We start from the raw sequence: 23,215 nt of genomic DNA, 5'->3' as shown, positions 1-23,215 counted from the left end.
CACATTCAGTTATGCAGCTTGCACAAAGGAATTGTAGGGCAACTGTAACTTTTCCGAGTTACAGCCAGTTTTCACTCTACCAGTCAATATAACTTTTTCTTGCCTTCACTTTCAAACGACAACTTTTTGAGACAATTAAACTGCACACCGAGTCGAAAAGTACTAACTATCTACATAAGGCAAATATTTGTACTTAACACTAATTTCAGGACGATCGTAAATATTATATTATAATATTATAACTATAATAGGTTAAAATCCCTTTGTGCAAGAGAGTGCTGATTATAAGCTAAAAATCGGGATCTTTGCAATATACAATTAATTTAGGCTTACAATCTCTTTGTGCAAGCGGTCTCTGAGAGAGAAGTTAAGATCGAAACCGATCTTAGATCTAACAATACCCATACACCTATCACCAGGACACGAACCAAATAAGCCAGGCAAACACAGTGAATTAAAGCCCATATGTTTACCAAGCAGTCCACAAAGGCACTACCCAGCGATTAATCTGTCATTATTATATATCTGCCTTGGCATTGTGGACAGCACGGTTTACCCACGAGTTAAGTGCCTTACTTTGACACGGGGGGTTAGAAGTGTTTGCCCTGTAGGGGATGATCGAAATTAGTATTAAAATTCTTGACACCTACAAAAGTACTATGGCCAGTTTCACTGTAATCCCTGGAAGTGTTCCAAATTAAATTCACCAAACTTGTAACTATGTCCTGTGCAGTAAAGCAGGTTTCAGAAATTTTAACACAGAATATTAACAGAAAAAACAACACTAGACAAAATGAAAACATGGGAGTATCGACCCCACCCCCCAGGATTTTTAAAAAGCATAGCTTTGTACTTTTGTGATGTACATGAATCACAATCTAGATACCTCAGTTCACAGTAATCAACATCACCCACTATCTAGCCAGGCGCAAAGTATTTCTATATTCGAAGGACATGTCTGTTTCCGCTTACATCATGCCAACTCCTGATTTTAACCACATATGCCTGGGTTACGAGTGACGTGATGCCTGGGTTACGAGTGACATGATGCCTGGGTTACGAGTGACGTGATCCCTGGGTTACGAGTGACGTGATCCCTGGGTTACGAGTGACGTGATCCCTGGGTTACGAGTGGCGTGATCCCTGGGTTACGAGTGACGTGATCCCTGGGTTACGAGTGGCGTGATCCCTGGGTTACGAGTGACGTGATGCCTGGGTTACGAGTGGCGTGATCCCTGGGTTACGAGTGAGGTGATCCCTGGGTTACGAGTGGCGTGATCCCTGGGTTATGAGTGGCGTGATGCCTGGGTTACGAGTGACGTGATCCCTGGGTTACGAGTGACGTGATCCCTGGGTTACGAGTGGCGTGATCCCTGGGTTACGAGTGGCGTGATCCCTGGGTTACGAGTGACGTGATGCCTGGGTTATGAGTGACGTGATTTCTAGGTTACGAGTGACGTTTCCAGTTGCTCTAACATGGCGCATCCCATGGCCTAGTAAGAACTCCTTATTACTAGTAGTTAGTTTACAGAGAAATCAAGCATGTCAGACAAAAATGTCTGAGACTGTTTTGGTCTGTTCTCACCCCTCCTAAATAACTCAGGCTATATTATTTGTTGTTTTTTCTTTTAACGTCTTAGGCCTTAAAGGAATGTAATTTGTGTTAATCGAGTTTGATGTGGCCTGTACGTCCAGTAGAGTAACCCCTGATGGCATGTTGTGGCCTTTGATGGCCTCCTGTGGTCCTTGATGGCATGCTGTGGCCCTTGATGGCCTTCGATAGCATGGCGAGACCCTTGATGGCCAGTTGGTTGGCTGGACAAGAAAAAGTTCTCCAAGCTATCACTTATTAGGCAATAATGTTTCACATGGAAGGGTTGAACTACAATACATTCAATGGAATTTATATAATGTATTAAGAGTTAATGAAGTGCCAACCCTGTGCCAAACTCTCTGTTTGTACAAGTTTAGGGGTGAAGGCACGTAGTACATATGTGGAAGCAGCAAGCCACAGATTTACCAATCACCAGGTTGTGATTGGATGGCTGAGGCTGGATCCCCTCATAATGGACCTTATCAAGAAAAGTAGTCCCTGGAGAGGAAACCCAACCACAGCTTGGAAAAAGACTCTTTGGGGAACACTAACCTCATCACGTCTTTTGATGATTCCTGAGCCAGAAGCATGACAGAACCGAAAATGCAAACAACCATTTTTAGTACAACGGCTGTTGATTACAAATTACTATGATAGTGAACAAGAGTTATCCAGAAAAATCGTTAGTGGCTATGAGGGCGCGATGACATTACTCTTTCCAGGAGTGCCACCCTCGAAAATAAATTTAGGCCATTACAACACATCACATCTATGTGTACGTCAGAAATACTGTATTTCACCGTAAGTATTTTTCAAATGACACATTTTGCTTGATTCTGATTGATTCATCTACCTTATGGCCACTATAGTGTTGTGTGTTTTTTGGTGAAGTTTGATTAATTTCTTATCCAAAAAAAATCTCGAATGCTGGTATCATTAGTATTATTTTGAGTGCTTCTGAAAATGTATTTTTACATACCAAATTTTAGGTGAAATACACTGCTACTTGTATCATGTAGGTCAAAATCACAACTTCAGGCAATCAGTTTAAATGATTTTATTGGGGTCAACATCTTATGCCTATACTATCTACTGTTTAAACTGTGTTTAACACAGAAACCTTAACTTATAAGTCACACATGTCCAGTATATGTGTGTATGTGCAAGAGTGAGCGAGTGCTATCGGGGCAGGTTACATATATAAGAAAGAAATTGATTGTTCTGATGTGGAGCGTAGGTATAAGAGAAAACAAAGGAAAAATCAAATTTCCACATCGTTGTATTCCAAATGCAGTTATATATATGTATATATGTAATTTAAGAAAAAAAGCACGGAACTGATAATTCCCATCTAAAGTTATACCCATGTGCATCTCCAACAAAAAAACATCATGCTGAAATAATTGCAAATAAACAAAGTCTGGAAAACAGCCAAATGTATATGCACACGTAGGTGTGCATCAACGTTAATGCATGTATAAGCACTGTCTGGCCAGTTTTCAAGAACAAAACAAATGGATTTCGACTGGGCTTCAGTCGTTCCTAGATGTTCATAAACATACATATAAGATCAGCTCCCACTTAGATCAGTTTTAATATCAGCAATTAATTAACTAATATCTAAAACAGAAATGATGCATTCTTGGTTACAAGTTATTGGTTTGAAAGTGTACATGTACATTACTCAAAGTAAATCCACGCACTTCTGACATGGGCAACCACTTTAATAAAACATTAGGCCTTTTCTTAAGATTATCTGAGCATTAACCGCCACAATTTCACTCAATGTGCCATTTTGATTCAAGTAAAGTAAAGGATATGTACCAACCAAGTACATGAGTTCCCTTTACTCTGTCAAGATAATACAATCATTAGCTCAATGAATGCATGGCAACAGAAAAAAAAGATCAAGCAGACACAGCTCAGGTGACAAATGTTGATGTTAGCTGCACACATACACATGCATTATTCATTAATGTACAACAACATCTCATTCATTAATGTATAACAACATCTCATTTGTTAATGTATAACAACATCTCAATTGTTAACCTATGTGTGATTAAAGGAAAAAAAAAGAGGGGGGGGGGGGGGGTTGGGTTGAGATCGTCACATATGTACATGTATGGCACAAACCATGAATAATATATGCCAGAGGGTAATTTATAACTACATCTAGATATATTTGTACACGCATATAAGTACACGTGTGTTTTGCATCTTTGAGTCTTTATAGGCTTCATGTTTCAATGTACATGTACATGTATGACCTGTATATGTTGGTCTGAACATGCTGTTGTACAAGATAACGACAACTGATGCTATCAACTTGTCTATCAGATAGGAGACAAATGAACGATTATGGATTAACTTAACTGATAGGAAATGAATAAAATTAAATGTCATTTGTCTCGTATCTGAAATAAGAGTACATTTGACATGTGCAAGTACGTACCTGCACTAACAGGTTTATATATACGTGTATCGAGTATCTAGCAAACATCACAATCTAAAACGTGAGAGTTATGCACAGGAATGTAGCAGGTATTGACAGTAGATTGATATTTAAGAAATAATGATTTTTTATCAGTAGCCACTTTAATTCATTTTCATTCAGTCAAGTAATTGTGGAAGAGCTGAAATTTTAGAACTCGGAATCATTCTTTCTATCCTATCATACCTACTCTCAACTTTTACATATTTACTAGACAGGAAAAATGAGTGAAAGAAGCTCAAATTACAAAAACTTCCCACTTCCCAAAGCAAGAAGGTTGTAGGGGGGGGGGGACATGTTTGCAGCAAATTTATGTGCCGAGTGGGAAAGACATTTACTAACATCTTTAGGACACTATTAAATCGCAAATCCTTGCAAACTGAATCGTAAATGGCCAACTAGCAGTTAACTTAAGGCAAGTATTTTTCTCTCAGATCAACCAAGGTTCCCAGTTGGGCCTCATGCTCGTCTTCTCATCATGCATGCATTGACTTCGGTTTAACATACTGCTTGCCTCACAGTGTCAAAACGTCCTTGAAAACACAGTGAGCATTGGCTGAAGTAGCAGTATTAAGCCAAGAAAAATTGTCCTTAATGTTCTTCATTTTGATAAATTCGTCTTGAAGATCAATATTTCCAGCTGCCCCTTAGGCTTGTGAAAATATTGATCATCTCGATGAAATATCTGACCGTATTCTGATTTCATCGCATACTGATGGAATACATAATAGGACAGATGTCACAGCCAAGTATGTAACATTATTTATACATAAGTGAAATTCCAGTATTTCCTTCACTGATAAAAATGATATCTGCACTAGTTAGATATCAATTTGTTTGCTATTACACTGCTGGAGACCTTGACCCATGACCCACAGCTGACCTTGCCGGAACTACTTTTGTACATGCTGTCTGCTACATTCATTGCGTCACTTCATGCAGTCACAGTGAAATCTTAGTGGACTGCATCACAAGACCATGCACTTCCGCACAATACATGTATGTAGTTCGCCAAAAAAAGAGGTACAAATTCTTCATGTGCTTAATTTACATAAATACCTATATTGCATTAGCATTAAGCACTTTTGTCGAATGCATAATTACTTACAGATAATGTTTAAAGCTGTAAAAAGATTTTGCGAGCGCGGACGTGAACGAAATTGAAGCGCCTCTGAATAGAATCAGAAATATGACGAAAAGGTAGAAATGACATCATTTCCACCTCTCACGCGATTACCATAAATACTGTTCTCGTGAAAGGTAGAAATGACATCTTTTCCACCTCTCACGCGATTACCATAAATACTGTTCTCGTGAAAGGTAGAAATGATATCATTTTCACCTCTCACTCGAACAATATTTATGGTATTCAACCTTCACTGTGCAATATCCACTATGTACACGTAGATTTACATAACCGGTGCATGTATGTACATATATACATGTATATATAGACTACGTGTAAAGAAGCCCCCCCTCCCTCCCCTCCTCACAACTTCCTCCACCCACAATATTTATTTACTTATTTGAATTGGTATTTTACACCATACTCAAGAATATTTCACTTATATGACAGCGGCCAGCATTATGGTTGAAGGAAACGGGTGAAGGCCACGACCATCCCCAGGTTGCTGGCAGACCTTCCCAAGTGCAGCCGGAGAGGAAGCCAGCATGAGCTGGACTCACATTAGCTCACATTGGTGAGAGGCTCCTGGGTCATCGCTCTGCGCTAGTGGGCTAACCAACTGAGCCACGAAGGCTCCCACTGCCCACAATACAAAAGGTAGAAGTATATACAGCATATACAAACATGTCTGTTGTATAGGTAACAATGTCAACAACAACTGCTTCATAATATACATGCACCGCTTTATAATGCATGTACTATGACCATATCTGTAGACATACATGTACATGTATGTGTATAAAAATATGCAATTATTCTGCACAAATCTATATTTATGAGGATGTGAACAACAGATGTGCTGCTCAGGCTCCTGGTTCTAACCCTATATTTTGCTATACTAAACTAGTTGTATAAATGCAATGTTACACGTATAAATGTATATTAAACTGATCTCTCTGCCACCTGTTTAGAAAGAGCAATGTACTGCTATAAATCCTCTTGATATTTCGATAAAACCTCTAAGATAAAAAAAAAATGTACACGGGCATCATCAGCCATCAAATAAATAAGCAATGCCTACATCTCCATGAAACAAAACTACAAGAATCTGACTGGGTTCCCCCCCCACAAAAATTACACTAATAATTTTTAAAATTAGATGCTCTCAAATTTCTGATTAATAATATCTCCTTTGTGTAACTGCTATGTGGTCCTAAATTTGACACATAGATTTCCGGCAAAGTAAGTTTACAGGACTCTTTTTAGAAATAAAGACCTGAGAATCATTGCCAGGGTGATGGCAGTGGCTCTGCACTTGAAAATGCAAAAATTAGAGCCACTGTGCAGCATGAACCTGAAAACTTTTGATTACGAATTATACTTACTGCTGGATATTTAAGTTTGAAGAATGTTTCGAGGTTGATGTACAGATGGGGGTCGACCCCGGTGAGTGGTTTGATGATGGATACACCTTGCAGATCTTCTGGGGACACCGGAGGAGTGTAGTGTAAACGCCATTTCCTGAAACGACAACAACAGTATACATTTAATAATTGCTGACACCATTTTTTGAATGAATGATTATGGTTTAACGCCACACAAGCAATATTTCAGCCATATCGTGGCGTCCATTTTTTGAACTAGGAGAACTAACTTTTTGAACTAATACACACACAGTACCATGGGGACAATTTGTGTATAAATATTTTACAAATTCAATCAAATGAAAACTTCACAGGACTTTTTTCTTCGGTCTAATGAATTCAACAGAAGATCAACACAGGGATTAAAATCATCTGATTCAGTTCAAAAGTATGACCGCTATAAACACAGAAATCCGCTGTTTTTGTGATCTTTCAGAAGTCCTTGTAAGGCCATCCTTTAAAAATTCTTTGAGTAACCCAAACATATCAGACAAAATGTGGGTCTGGAGGGAATTCTTTTTTTTTTTTTTTTTAATTCCAGCTCATGAATAAAATTGTGTTTTTATTAAAGAAATTACCACTGAGAAAAAAAAATCGCAAAAAACATTTTGAGAAGCACCCTTATTTGGTATGCTCTCTCATTTACACCTAAACGCATTTTTAATGATGGCCTAGCCAGGTTCTCAATAGCTGTGCCACAGCAATCTTCTTTCAACAGTTAACAGCTCTCAATGTCCTCTAGTAAAGAAATGCCCACAGAATACAACACACATTCACTCTTCAAGGTTGTGTGGCTATGCTGTTGAACCCTCATCATTCCTGCAGGTACAGGCACATGTACATTGGATCATGTTTGGAAGACTCCAGGACAACATGGTCAACAAATGGACTGGGCTGGAGTCTAACATACTTGTCAGTAGCCTTAATTGTTAGTGAAGTCTGTGGACTGTGCTTTACCCACATAGTGTATGTATGTGTAGGGCAGAATACCAATTCTCCAAGTCTGACAGCACAAACCAATCTGAGAAAACCAGAAAGCGATCTTAAAATGATTGAGATTACACATCTTACATGATCACATTTTTTTCTCACGATTCCCAAAGTCAATTAAACTGACAATAGTTAATGACATTATGTTGATTGGCTGTATCTTACATGTACATCTGCCTGGTGTGAAAACACAAGGGGTTTCCCCAACAAGAGAAGAATCAGAAATGAAATTTTACAGATGCCTGGAATACGTCAGCTGTCACGCCTCGGTGTTCAATGTTTTTTGTCATAGCAAACAAGACCACCATATTAAATTAACAGGTAAGGAGCATTTCTTTAGGAGTGCTAAAGAAGTAATTAGTCATCATCTTCTGAGTTCAAACCACCTGTGGCTAATAAAACTAGAGTAAGTCCGGTCACCTTGTTAACTGAAGCACGTACATGTATGTATACTCTATTTATTTATTCATACGTTCATTCAATTGTTGCATTTAGCCGTACTGAAGAATTATTCACTTAACACGACGGCGACCAGTGCACATGGGTAGAAAAAACCTGAGTGACTGGAGTAAACTACCAACATCTGGCAATTTACTGGTTAACTCTCTTACACTGTTGGCAGGCAAGCGGTCATGATACCATGTCTCGCATGACCAACCCCTTTAACCACTAACTATTTGACACTTTCCTTGACTCTAATAGGGCCAATTCTGACATTCACAATGATCAAATGATAATAAGGATACACCTGCTGTTGCAAGCGACATGGTAGTGACAACATTGTACATACAGTGTACGTGTAAATATGCATCTGGCGTAAATGCCTTGGGCTGCTCACAGATATCTTCTGGGAGCCCTCTAGGTCTTCAAATTGCTTTATAGCTGGCACTACTACCAGGCCTATCAAAAAATCTCATACTGACATAAGAACATGGCCTGGTCATTAAGTCTTGACTGCCTACTAATGAGGTGTTGCCCTGAACATTTGAACCACTGAACATTCAGCCGAGGTAATGTGCAATTACAATACATTATGAGTTACAGGGCGAGACATGCCACTGTCACAGATACCTCGAAGGCTTCAAAAAAGGTACATACAGGTCTTATAAGGCATTACATGTACACTTAGCTAATACCTGTGCATGTATTTATACTTTAGCTCTTGTACATGTACTTGTACATTTAGGAGCTGCATGTACTTCTGCATGTATAACTTGCAAGTACTTCTATATTTATGAGCTGCATGTCCTACATGTATGAGCTGCACGTCCTCCTACATGTATGAGCTGAAAATACTTCTACATGCATGAATTGCAAGTACTTCTACATGTATGAGCTGCATGTCCTCCTACATGTATGAGCTGCATATCCTCCTACATGTATGAGCTGCAATTAATTCTTCATGTATCATCTACATGTATGAGCTGCATGTCCTCCTACATGTATGAGCTGCAAATAATTCTACATGTATCATCTACATGTACATGTACTTCTACATGTATGAACTGTATGTCCTATATGTATGAGCTGCATGTCCTCCTACATGTATGAGCTGCAAATAATTTTTCATGTATCATCTACATGTACTTCTACATGTATGAGCTGCATGTCCTCCTACATGTATGAGCTGCATGTCCTCCTACATGTATGAGCTGCAAATAATTTTTCATGTATCATCCACATGTACTTCTACATGTATGAGCTGCATGTCCTCCTACATGTATGAGCTGCAAATAATTCTACATGTATCATCTACATGTACTTCTACATGCATGAGCTGCAAGTACTTCTACATGCATGAATTGCAAGTACTTTTACATGTATGAGCTCCATGAATGTCTACATGCACATGTGAGCTGTATGTACTTCTACATGTATGAGCTGCACATACTTCTACATGCACATCTATGAGCTGCATGTGCTTCTGCATGTACTCCTACATGTATGAGCTGTATGTACTTCTACATGCACATGTATGAGCTGCACGTACTTCTACATGTACATATATGAGCTACATGTGCTTCTGTATGTACTTCTACATGTATGAGCTGCATATACTTCTAAGTGCATGTGTGAGCTGCATGTACACCTACATGTATGAGCTGCATGTACACCTACATGTATGAGCTGCATGTACTTCTACATGTACATGTATGAGCTACATGTGCTTCTGTATGTACTTCTACATGTATGAGCTGCATATACTTCTACATGTATGAGCTGCATGTACTTCTACATGCACATGTATGAGCTGCATGTGCTTCTGCATGTACTTCTGCATGTATGAGCTGCTTATACTTCTACATGCATGTATGAGCTGCATGTACTTCTACATGTAGCAGCTGCATATACTTCTACATGCACATGTATGAGCTGCATGTGTTTCTGCATGTACTTTTGCATGTACGAGCTGCTTATACTTCTACATGCATGTATGGGCTGCATGTACTTCTACATGCACATGTATGAGCTGCATGTACTTTTGCATGTATGAGCTGCTTATACTTCTACATGCATGTATGAGCTGCATGTACATGTACTTCTACATGCATGTATGAGCTGCATGTACTTTTACATGCACATGTATGAGCTGCATGTACTTCTACATGTACATGTATGAGCTGCATGTGCTTCTGCATGTACTCCTACATGTATGAGCTGCATGTACTTCTACATACACATGTGAGCTTCATCTACTTCTACATGTATGAGCTGCAGGTACTTCTATATGTATGCTATAACACCCTAAATCCTCAACAAATCTGACCTCAGACATGATGCATGCTAAGGCATACAGTATATGATACACACTCTCTTAACTAGACAGGTTATTTTACAGTTTGTGCGAAGTTCATACGTTCTACTATTTGAACAGTACACTTTACATGTAGTCTCCATGGTCTTGTGAATTATCCTTTTAAAATGGAATCTGAACTTGAAGATATGCTATATGAAGGTCAAATTTACATATGTGGTATAACACCTACAGACAGACTGCAACAAATACATGCAAGATCTAGAACTGGGTATGCACAGGTACATGAAGACAGGGCAAGCCCTTATGGAACAGGTACGTGGAGAGAGGGCAAGCCCTTAAGGGACAGCCTCTTGAATTCTGCACCTCAATTAAAATCTTATCACTGTGCATGTTAACTCTGATTAAACAAGCTAAAATCACCCTTGTTACAAAAGTTCCATTTTTTTATCACCTAGACTCTAATCAAAGCCATTTTTTAACCTTTCAAAAGGGTTTTGGGGTCAGAAGCCTGGGAGAAACTTTCATTCTTGTGTTTCACACTGTATTTTTAAAAAAATATAAAAATGGTTCAAAGCCAAGCTGTTCACATAGATCAACCCCCGGATTTATAGGTTGCACCTACCACCATCTTCTCAACAGATACTCCTAGCTTTATTACACCATTACCTCTTCTACCAACAGACATTTCCCTCAGGCTACCTGGCCTGGCCATTGTCAGGGGAAAGAAGTTATTTTATTAAAGTAATGAGATTAGAGGAAGGGTGTTACGGATTTAAATGACGTAACTCTCTTCCCTGGCTTTCAACAATCTAATGGAAGGGGGAAAATCATGGAAACACATATTAATGCATGTACAATGCAACTGTAACCATACACATACAAAACTGAATAACACACACACACACACAAATATATATATATATATAGAGAGGAAAATAACACACACACACACACACACACATATATATATATATATATACAGCTGTATATATATAGTTATACACACACTGCACATGCAATATTTATTACCTGCAGTTGGGCCTACTTTGACAAAGGTGTCATACATGTACAAATGTACAACAAAAAAAATGTTGTACGCCGCTTTGTGAAACTGGGTTGTGGATCTTAACATGTCCTACCATGCATGTACCCTTATGTTATTTTGTGCAGTAACACAGTTGTGTTGTCTTTTATTCTTTTCTGTATTTTTTTTTCTTTCATGTGTGCATGTATGCTTTTACCTAACAATCTGACCATAAACAACATGAGCATATAAAATGAACATAACTCATGTTTTTGTTTTTTTTTTTCATGGGGTGAGTGAGTGCTTGGGGTTTAACGTCGTACTTAACAATTTTTCAGTGATACGTCTTAGGTAAGACTCAGTCCAGTGCTTTTACCTAACACTCTGATCTTAAACAACATGAGCATATCATTTAGGATTAATCATTGCACCATCAGAGAAATAGAATTCGGATGTTTGAAATATTCCATCCATCCCACAACATTGCAAAATAAACAGGATAAACAGGATGTCGTTATTACTAAGTATGTGAAATGTTTAGATGACACAAAAGACAAACACCAAGTTACAGGCTTTGTAAGGACAAAAGCTGTGTACAGGAAATTCCGTTATTGCACTAAGTTCATGAACGACAGTACCTGAATGACAGTAATCATGAACGACAGTACCTGAATGACAGTAATCATGAACGACAGTACCTGAACGACAGTACCTGAATGACAGTAATCATGAACGACAGTACCTGAATGACAGTACCTGAATGACAGTACCTGAATGACAGTAATCATGAACGACAGTACCTGAATGACAGTAATCATGAACGACAGTACCTGAATGACAGTAATCATGAACGACAGTACCTGAATGACAGTAATCATGAATGCATAAGTTTTTACGATACAGAATATGAATGCTATGTTTCAAGGAAATACATTCAAGACTTTAGGAAAGTTGCAAGGACAAAATCTAAAAATATGTAAAAGCACTATTATGCAAAATGCTAAATAATTACATGTGCCCGATTTCCATTAAACTTAAGCATGCACAAATTCAAATCACTGAATAATTAACGCCACCAAGTTCACATGATAGGCAAGACGTATGGTAAGTTTCATACCAAATCAGTGAAGTAGTTTGGGAGGAAATGCGTGGATAAAATTGGGTCTACTACAGGCAGAAAGACATTCCAGTATACCTCCCCCCACCCCCCTCTAATTTTAATTTGAGGGGGGTATAAAAATACCAATATGCAGATGCAGCTGCAGCAATACTGCCATCTTCAATGTATGCCTGTATACATGTATGTGCATGTACACATATACATGTAAGTCTAAGAGATATCCAACTAATGGCCCTAGCAGCTTGTCAAAGCTGAAACATTACCACTGATAGTAAATGCAGCATCCCAGCTGTCCAACCAAGGATACTGCCATGTCAGCAGAGCCCTGGGGGAGACACAAGACATTTACCATGTCAGCCAGCCTGGCCAGATAGGCCTATTAGAGCAGAGGGCAGAATCCCGCCCTCTCCTCAATGCAATCACATCAGAACTGCTACCAGGCAAATTAACAGGCATGTTCTGGACCTGGCCGACAGCACAACCTCACAGGCCGCACACCCGGATGACTTGTCTTTGCAATAATGGCTTATGTGAAGCTTGTCATGTCGTGTGCCTGTCAGCTGTAGAAAAATGCTGAATTTGTTTCCTCCAAATGTATTACTTGGCGTATATGTAGATGTAGAATTAGACATACGATTCTGTTGTACATGTAGGTGACATTTTCAGTGTCTTCACATCTACCGCGATCCTATTATACCATGAATCAGTTTTCTAGTGACAGTTAATTGTGTCATTATCATTATTACGGCCATATGCGGGCATCACTTACGCTGAAATACATGTATGTAGTAAGCAAACTAGCCACACAACAAGCATGTACATTTGCATAATTTACACATCTCTGATCCCACATCATCTTAACCACATTTTTTTCAGCTCATTTGTTGTTTACTGTATACTATGAATGATTAATTTATTCATATGGGAGCAATAATGTGGTAACAAAGCCCTAGATTATTGTTATCAGGGATGTTGTATACTATTATAAGGTAAACTCTAATAAGGGTAGGGTACCTGTGCATGCAGTCATTAAGTGTGTTAATGTGTGTTCCCTCAATTCCTCATTTCAACCCCCTCTCAACCATCAACAGTTCCTTGTCAACAGAAGCTTCACAAAACATTGTTACACGCACAGGTAACACACTGAATTTCACTTCCCTCAAAAAGACCTCCTAAAGAAAGGAGGATAAAGGTCCATGATATACCTTTAAACCTGTTTTCTAAAAATAAATGAAGATTGAACTGTTTACAACCACCTACCCTCCTCCCCCGAGCTTACTATGTACAAACATGTATACATACAAAGTACATAACATGCAACTGCTTTCAAATCTTGGACACACAGAGAATGCCAAGTGCAGCTCGGAACTGATTAACTGCCCTACCCGTCTGTCCTTATTGCAAACACAAAGGGATGGGGCACTGCCCTCAAAACCTTTGCAAGTAAAGGCACAGCTTTCTATCTCTTGTTTTAACACAATACTTCTCCAACTTTTTTGTGTGTTCTGCAACATGAATACTCTGTCATTCATCCCATACATGCATGTACATTTCCACTGGTTTAGCTGCAGAATTTATATTCAAAGAAGTGACATGTACCAGGTTTTGAGTGACATGCTAACTTCGCAGATTCCATTTAAGACTGAACAAATGATTCTGACTTAAGGCTACATCAGCAATTTTCCAGCCTTACTGCCGCGAGAATAACTTTAAAAAAGGAGCCAGTGTCCATTCCAGAACTGGCTGCTTTGTTCACCAACATCTGAACTAGGATCACTGTTTTTAAGTCCAGCGTTCTACCATCTGAGCTACATGCACTGGGAGGTTCTCTCTGGAATATGACGAACATCCTCTGATCAATAGTGCCTTACTTTTTTTTATCAAACAACTGTACGTGAAAACTGCGCTTCAGGTAAATCTTAACAACAAAAAATATTTGGGCAAGAAACTGATAAATAATAATTAACACTTATAATAATAATTAACACTTATAATATCTACAATTTTGAGAAAGTGGTCATGAGAAATAAACAATTCACAGTGGCCCCTTACACGTACATGTATCTTCATGTTATTGTTCTGTACCGAAAGACCAACTTAGAGCTTGTAAAATTTGCATATATACATACATTCAGATTATACAATGAATCTGAAGACATGAGCCACAGTGTCTGAGAAAATCAAGACAAAAACTTCCAACATCTCACACAAAAATCTACGACTTGTTGCTACAGTCTGCAATGCTAAAGCATAGGCCTTAAATGTTGACAGCTCTCAAATAGTAGTGGAGCGCTCGAAGCTGCCATGTCGAGCATTCGCGCCTCACAACAACGGCCTGGTAAGAAGAAATTGTTTGTAATGGTATCAGTTGACCAACGGATGAAAACTGAATGGGCACCAATGAAGTGCATAAAGTATGTACTACTCAGGTACGAGGTTTATTTCTCTGACACCTATAGTCTTGGTCAGCCACCACTATCCCCAGTTTTGCATGCGTAAGGGAAGCCTCTGTGGTGTTGTTAGAGAATACACATATATTTTCGAATCTTCAAAGCATACATGTACCAAGGGAGAAGGCTACTAATATACATACACATATATCTACCTGTCGATATACATTGTATTGATTCATGTACCTGCTTTGTGCATATACCTGTCATTGTAGGCTATGCAGATGCAGATTGCATCCCCTTGTTTTGACATTTCTGACAGTCGAAAATCCATCCATCCATACATCCATCTATTAACATCACACCACTCTCAAATCTATGCCAAATACATGTTAAAGCCACCTCTACCGTGGCACACAGGCACATGTAGATCTGTATGCACGCTGATAAGAGATTTCCCAATAATCCCAGACAACTGATGCAGAGCCAAAACAAACTGGCAATGTTGAAGCTTTGTACATGTCCATGTATCAGGAAGAGAGATAGAGATGGCGGAACCAGGCTGGGTGTGGAAAAGTTTTATACATGCTATTGCATATGCCCAAGTTAGGAGTCAAATTTGCAGTAAATGACATTCTTTAACCCTTGCGCATGTTTGCAAGGTGTTTATTCAAGAATATTCTGAAGCATGATCCTGTGTGGACTGATAAAATTATACTTTTTGTGAAGCCCTGAAATTCCCCAACCCAACCAATGTAGTTTTGTCTCCAAAATCAAATTAAAACTCACACTGAAAGTTCTTCTTTCATATGTGTGAAAAAATTGAGGCGTTAAGGTACATCTTCATGCATTCAGCTCTATGGCAAAATTAACTGTAATGAAGCAGTTCGTGGTCCACAGCTATGAACTCTTTTACCCTTTCCTTTATTACGTCACAATTATATTTGTATGTGTGCTTATAGTATACAAGCAATGTCACAGAAGAAAACATGTTCCACTGTGATTTGGGCCCTTTTATGTATGCAAATCTCCCATTTATTTATTTTTCTGATTCTTTCGCTGCAGAACCAAAAGCCGTACAACCTATCAAGCATTTGCTTTAATAGCCCTACCAAGGTGATAAACCAGCTTTACTTATTCAATATGTGTAGAAGAACGAAATTGTATAATAGAACCCTCTTCAGTTCTAATTGTCTGTAATCAATAGACAAATGCAACTTTGATAACACAACTTACAGAAGGTGACCTCCATGAAGATGATGGGTAAAATATCCACTGTAATTTCCATGCTTAGCCTTAACTCAAGTGACAGAGAAACTAACGAATATTAATTCTAATTAACATGAATAGTCAACTAGTAAAAATGTGACAGTTGTTTTGCAAGAGAAAATAGCTAGTCCTGAATAATGAATTTGTAAATAAGTAAACAATAACCAAACTTGTACATAACCAGAACCCTGCTGAGCCAAGGTGACAGGTTAGATTCAAGTATCAATATGTATACACAGCTGAACAAACACCATACATTCCATAAACATGGAAATTTACATGTACACATAATATTTCTAACTTTTAAAACAAACCAGGAATAAAAAAAAAAAAAACCCAAAAAACAGCAAGTGTATTTAAAACCTTATGATGACCAGAGTTGTTATATTATTTTCAAAACTAAAACTTGCATACAGAGCAGCAACCCTTTCAAACTGCTCTAAAGACCTTAAAGGGACATACTGCAAACAGAATTCACATTTTTTTATTTGGTTTAGCTAAATAAAAAAAATGAACAGCATTGCATCCCTAAGTAAACACAACAGGGCTATATTTTTGGAAAAGTGTCAACTAAGAAAATTAGAGAGACAAATTTGTCACTAGTGTAAACTGTCTGCCCAATGAGACAACTGGAAAATGAGGCAGCACACAGATTCACAAAATGCAACGTTCCTTCGTAAATCGCGCATGTAAACAATATAATACTTGAAAGCAAATTATAAGTCTACTAAACCAAATATAATCTTTGGTTCTATTGATCACATACTTATTTAATTATTTATCTGATTGATGTTTTACGCTGTACTCAAGAATATTTCACTTATACGATGGCAGCCAGCATTATGGTGGGTGGAAACCGGGCAGGGCCCGGGGGAAACCCACGACCATCCGCAGGTTTCTGCATACCTTCCCACGTACTCGATCACGTATTTAAAAGTATTTGTAATGGCACATGATCTATAGGGCAGAACTGAAGTTACATTGTAATACAGTGTCTGACATTTGAATTCCACTGATCATCTCTTGTTGTCTAAACTACAAGGGGAGGTAACCTCATCAGAAGTCAATATTCAGTCACGTTTCTATATACAGCAACTGGAGTGAGTGGATAGTCGAGGGGAAACCTCAGATAAACTGAACATTCGATTGTCCACTCACCTCAATGAAAATCTGGAAGTCTTAACCTTACAGTGCATGTAGATGACGTTTAAAATACAGGGTGGCATCACAATTTTTTTTTTCTGTCGGCAATATGTCTCTTTAAGTCCTATTATACAGTAGAGCACCTGAATGAATAATCACATACATATGAAAAATACAATGTATGTAAATTCATAAATTAGCCCATGTAAGATCACTCTAGCCGACACGAGCTATAAATACATTTCACAGGACTTACAATGCACTTCAAGTCACTCCAGCCTCTTTAAATGTTTAGAACAACGGACTACATAAACAAAAGGTTACTGATGCCAGATAACTGTGAGGTCAATCCGAGATGATTAGATGACCCCTGTAAAAGTCCTAACCCCGAAGAAATGACCACCACTGATCTTTAATGATAACAAAGTTACTCTTGGTGTTAGTGTTAATCCAGTATCCCTTTTCGTATCAACTTCCTCAATGGAGACATTCTGAAAGTGTACAGCGCAGTGAATTAGTAATTCACATACATGTAGTTATATCTGGCCCATGCACCTACATGCATGTTAATGGTGTACATGAACATCACATAGGCCCCCACCTACATGTATGTATTGATTACAGTGTCAAACTATTTCCTAACGGACCTACATGTATATTTTACAGGACCCGAAATTGGGCCTAACACATGTACAGCACCATTATAAATGCATTCCAGCCAACATGTGTTATCTAGAATTTTAGTAATACTATACTTGGCAGTTGTGCTTGTAAACAAGTGCTCATAATATTTTCACCTCCAGTCTGAATTCTAGAAATTGTTTGTGTATTGATACCTGTACATGTAAGTACACTGTATACGTGTGAATTGCTTCGCATGGCTGCCAAAGATATTCTCATAGTGAAACGAACATGTTTGAGCTCGATGGGAATAACAGTTAACTGGCAACAAAACAACAAAGGAGGATTACAGGAGGTGGATTAAAGGATTAACATTATACACATGGTCTCAATGCCAAGTACAATGCATGTGGTATATGTAAATACAATTCCATATCAGACCATACGTGAAATAAAGGATTAATACTGAAACTGTATACAGACAATTAGATTTCTATAGCAGGCAGTCAATGAACAAATATAATCTAGTTACAGCCAATACTTCACAAACACTGACCAGTGTAGATGACCTGTCTTGACACCATCAGTCACAGTACTTTCCCCACTACTGTATACAATTTCATTTTAAATTTCATTTTAAATTTCATTGTTAATATAGTATTTACATTTCAATGTAATTTATAATTGGATGTTAATATGTGTAGAAATCCTGTCATGACTGGGTGTAATCCGCAATACATGCTGGAAAATTGAACCATGTAAATCACTGGACTGTCCCATTTACATACATTTAATATATTTAATATATACATATTTACATATTTTCCCTCCTTTAAAACGCGGATGTTTACCAATACACCTATTGTCACAGAGTCTAGCTAGACTGAATACACATCTCGCATAGCCAGGTCTGTCAGCCTAACAGTGCCATTAGCAGCTGCCATAAAATCACGCCTTTCAGCCGCGAGAGCCCCAACCCTGTCTTATGTCAAACTGCGTGAAATCGTGAGATTCCTGATATGCCCACTCGGCTAATGCTTACAGTCCTAGGCCATCAGACAGATAAATCCCACAGGTAAATATCCATCCATACTTCAGCAAACTCAACCAGTCCGCTGAATTCAAATTCGCAAAATGACAGCTGTCTTCCGTCTGATTGTGATTAACGTGTGGATGGTTGTGGGTATTCTCCCACCATAATACTGGCCGCCGTCGTTTAAGTGAAATATTCTTGAGTGCGGCCTAAAACACCAATAAAATAAATAAATAAATAAATCTGATTGTGATTCTGGATACAGCTGTTATCCTGGTTCCCAGGCCTTGCTAGTGCAAACTGTGGGAACGTGTACCCAGAACCTTGGATGGTGCATATGATGGTTGGCCATCTTTGTGAAGTTCAAGGCAGGAGAGAAGTTGAACTTGCTGAAATATCATATATGGATGGATATAAATTTGGGATGATCGACAGCTCGGGATTTAATCTGTCTGGCGGTCTATGATCCTAAGCATTGTAAAGGAATAACTGGACAGGTTAGTAATCCTGTGTTTTCCAAAATTTTACGATGCTTCCTTCAAGCGTCAATGGGCGCAATTCATGACTATGTGAGCACTGTCCATATATAAAAAAGCAAATATAGTCACCACAGGGCTGCATCACAAAATGCAATCACAAAACACGTCACTGCAGTTGTAAAGACTAGGTTTGTGCTTAATTTGTTAGTAAATGACTCAGGTTCTCATAGTGAAAAGCTTGTTTTTCAATGAATTGTCATCACTTTACCATCTCATAGTAGCATCAACTGTCAAATTCCCCAATGTCACTAAACATGAACAATCCTGCATTCATTTGTGGTTTAGGTGGTGATTTGCAATGGTGTTTGTCGTTGCTTAGTTGATCTTCTTCTATTTTCAGGTGTAATTTACCCACATCTATGTGCAATTAATCGAGCTCTTCAGATAAAATGACGTTTCGTTTCTGTATTTACCGATCTAGTGTGGGCGGAAATATCTGAACAGTTGGTATGATTTGAGGTAGTCCTCCTATACGGTCCTCGGCGTGCTATTTCAAACTTCGGACATTCGTCATAACACACTGAGTCAACGCCGGTAGGCTTCGTCGTAAGCGGGTAACGGATCAACAAAACAGACTCAACCGGCAACTCTGCTCGGCATAACTACATGTGTGACTCATGATCTCACTGAAATTTCCAAACACTCCATAATCCATTGTATAAAAATTCCCCAAAATGAAGTCTGAAAGGTCGAGGAAAGTGGTGAGCACAAATCGATAGGAGGAGGCGCCTGGCCTGAAAACACGAGCCGCATAGTGGCCATTTTTGTCAAAACCTCGGCGCAAAACCTCGGCGTTCCGTAGATATGGAATATTTTTTTAAAAATCTACTTACCCGTAAAAGAGGGCTAGTAAATGTACACACCAAATGGCACACCAAAGGACCATCAGTATAATAGCACATGTTAAGGCAACTCCTCTCCCTACCGACATCGTATCCTCATGATGTGACACTGACTCGCTGTTACGAGCTCGCCTTTTCGTCGGGGCGCACTGACGTGTCTACACATGCGCCATGACCTCCTGGGAAGAGGTCATGCTAAGGGAGAAGCTGTCAATTTTTTTTTTCCATGGTTTCCGAGGAAAAGAAAAAAAAGACAATTCGAATCCAATTCAAGCAAGTAACATGTATGAATATAAAAAATAAATAAATCACACATACATAATTTAAACAATCTACGGAAAAATTTTCCTAGCAGTTGTATTCGGCACCGATATGACTGCTCCCGGATGCGATAAGCGACAACACGGAACAGCGTGTATCACCTTCACTAGTCGTAACCAGGGGCAATATCGCCCTCACAAGTTAAGAGACACAACAAACGCACTGTTGTCTTAACAGCACTCGATTATTTGACATCAGCTTTCAGCTTTGGTGAAATGTATTCAGCTACGTTCCGCGACCAGGTACAATTGAAAGACTCGATGTGTCTGTTTAAAAGCTGTCGTACTCCAATGAACACAGTTCAAATGTCACACAGCTCGAATTTTTCTGTATGGAATCTGATGTTATGCCTATAGTTAATTTTTACTTTTAGACAGGGTATATATTGATTGACCGGATGTCTTCTTGCACTTTCCATGCAATTTTCGTTTGTGCCATTTGTCAATTTGCCCATCAAATCCCCTATATATAAGTTAGCTTCGTCCGACCATGCTATACATGTAAGCCTATTCATATAGGCCTAATTAAGATGTTAAATAATTTCGCTGTTCTACTTATAAATAGGCCTATCTCCAGTAGGCTGTGTGCCATTAATGACAGAATTAATAAATGATTATAGGTATAAGGATTAATTAATGCCACATCGGCAGTATTTCAGCCATGTCGTAGCGACAGTGATGAAAGAACAATTATTGGTTGGGGGCCTGTGTATTTATTTATTTGACTGGTGTTTTACGCCGTACTCAAGAATATTTCACGTATACAACGGCGGCCAGCATTATGGTGGGAGTAAACCGGGCAGCTAGTGCAGATCTTCCCGCATGCCAGCATGCACTGGACTTCAATTCACAGCGACGCCAATGCATGCAATTACGCTGTCCTGTCACGCTAATCATTTCATCCACTCAGGCCGCCACCTATGTATTGATTACAGTTTGAAACTAATTTCCTTACGAACCCATAATTTACAGGACACGAAATTGGGCCTAACACTTGTTTACCTGACCCGTTTTCTTATGACACCGTTAAGGAATATCCTTGGACAGGTTCTTTGTGAAGTTCAGTTCTATATTTCCAGTATTTGGACAAGTGGTAAATACCATTCAAGCCCATATATAATCGAGTATATATGTTCATTGACCAACACAGTCTGTGTAGGTATAGATCTAGGCCTATACTTCAGCCATGTTCAAACAAGATGGTGTATATATAGGCCAAACAGCCGGATTATCAAGTCAGGGATTACACACACACACACACACACACACACACATATATATATATATATATATATATATATATATATATATATATATATATATATATATATATATACGCTACTGATAAACGTCTAGCTTATACGCCCCTTGCCCTCTTAAGTGACTCAATTTAAAGGGTCAATAACCTAAACAAAAGATAAGACAACATCTGCAGGCCTACGTGCTCTCTGGATAAAATCTGTGTCATGTAATACACACCTTTATTTTAATGTATTACCATAATTTAAAGTGTGACATTTTTTTTTGCATTTTTTATTGTTGGAGGTGGGGGGGAGGTATAAAACGTGTAATATTTTTTGTTATATGTGCTTTCGTATTTCGTATTTTTATCGTATTAAACAAAAGATAAGACAACATCTGCAGGCCTAAATGCTCTCTGGATAAAATCTGTGTCATGTAATACACACCTTTATTTTAATGTATTACCATAATTTAAAGTGTGACATTTTTTTTTTGCATTTTTTATTGTTGGAGGTGGGGGGGGGGGAGGTATAAAACGTGTAATATTTTTTGTTATATGTGCTTTCGTATTTCGTATTTTTATCGTATTATTGGTTTTGCCTTTATCGAAAATGGACATATTTGTGCAAAATAAAAGATGATTCTGATTTTTAGAAATAATCAGACCTTTCTGTAAAAATCAAATGACGTTTTAAAGTTTGTGCTAGTGATTTGATTTTGACCCGTCTCGTATAGAACTTGAATTGGCTCTCGGTTCAAATGTCGCTTTTCGTATAATGGTTCTGTGGTCAAATGGCGCTGTGAGGCAGTATTTCACCGGTTATGTCTGATCATTTACCAGCTATCACACTGTCGTCGCTGCTCTGGTTTTTCTCCCTATGCTGTACGTCTTTAATTATATTTTAATGTTTGTACATGTAGTTGAATGTGATTTTGAGCATATAGCATCGGGTCTATAGTATTGGCGAGTGAAAATTCCCTTCTTTTGGCCCTTTGTTCTTGTAGTTGTGATCTTGTCCCTTTTCTTGGATCTTGGCTCTCTTCATATGAAGTTAAGGTCTGTGTATATATAGTTGTGGTTGTATTTTTGTCACATTTCCTGGAACGGCCCTGTGTACAGTTAAATGGCGGTTTTTGGTTTGTACTTGTAACTTTCATTTTGTCCTTTTTCAAGGAAAAGTCAGTCAGTGTGGTTATGGTTTGTCGTTCTCGCCAAACTTGGCTCCCTGTATTCAAATACATGACATTAAGGTTGTGATTGTGTCGCTTTTCGTGGAACTGCTTTG

General features: G+C 38.5%; 1 protein-coding gene across 1 annotated transcript in view; it reads right to left on the bottom strand.

Moving 5' to 3' along the window:
- LOC135476111 (ceramide glucosyltransferase-like) overlaps positions 1 to 20,499 on the bottom strand; it is a 42,642-nt gene extending 22,143 nt beyond the window's left edge. The window contains exons 1-2 of the mRNA XM_064756012.1: positions 20,359 to 20,499; positions 6,600 to 6,735 (exon numbers count right to left, since the gene is read on the bottom strand). Of these exons, the coding sequence (XP_064612082.1) occupies positions 6,600 to 6,735; positions 20,359 to 20,456 (234 nt within the window). The 5' untranslated portion in view covers positions 20,457 to 20,499. The remainder of the gene's footprint in view (positions 1 to 6,599; positions 6,736 to 20,358) is intronic.
- Between the last annotated feature and the right edge of the window lie 2,716 nt (positions 20,500 to 23,215).

Source organism: Liolophura sinensis, chromosome 10 (genome assembly GCF_032854445.1).
Source record: "Liolophura sinensis isolate JHLJ2023 chromosome 10, CUHK_Ljap_v2, whole genome shotgun sequence".
Lineage (NCBI taxonomy): Eukaryota > Metazoa > Mollusca > Polyplacophora > Chitonida > Chitonidae > Liolophura > Liolophura sinensis.
Note: the sequence above shows the minus strand (reverse complement) of the source record. Positions and strands in the feature narration are given on the sequence as shown.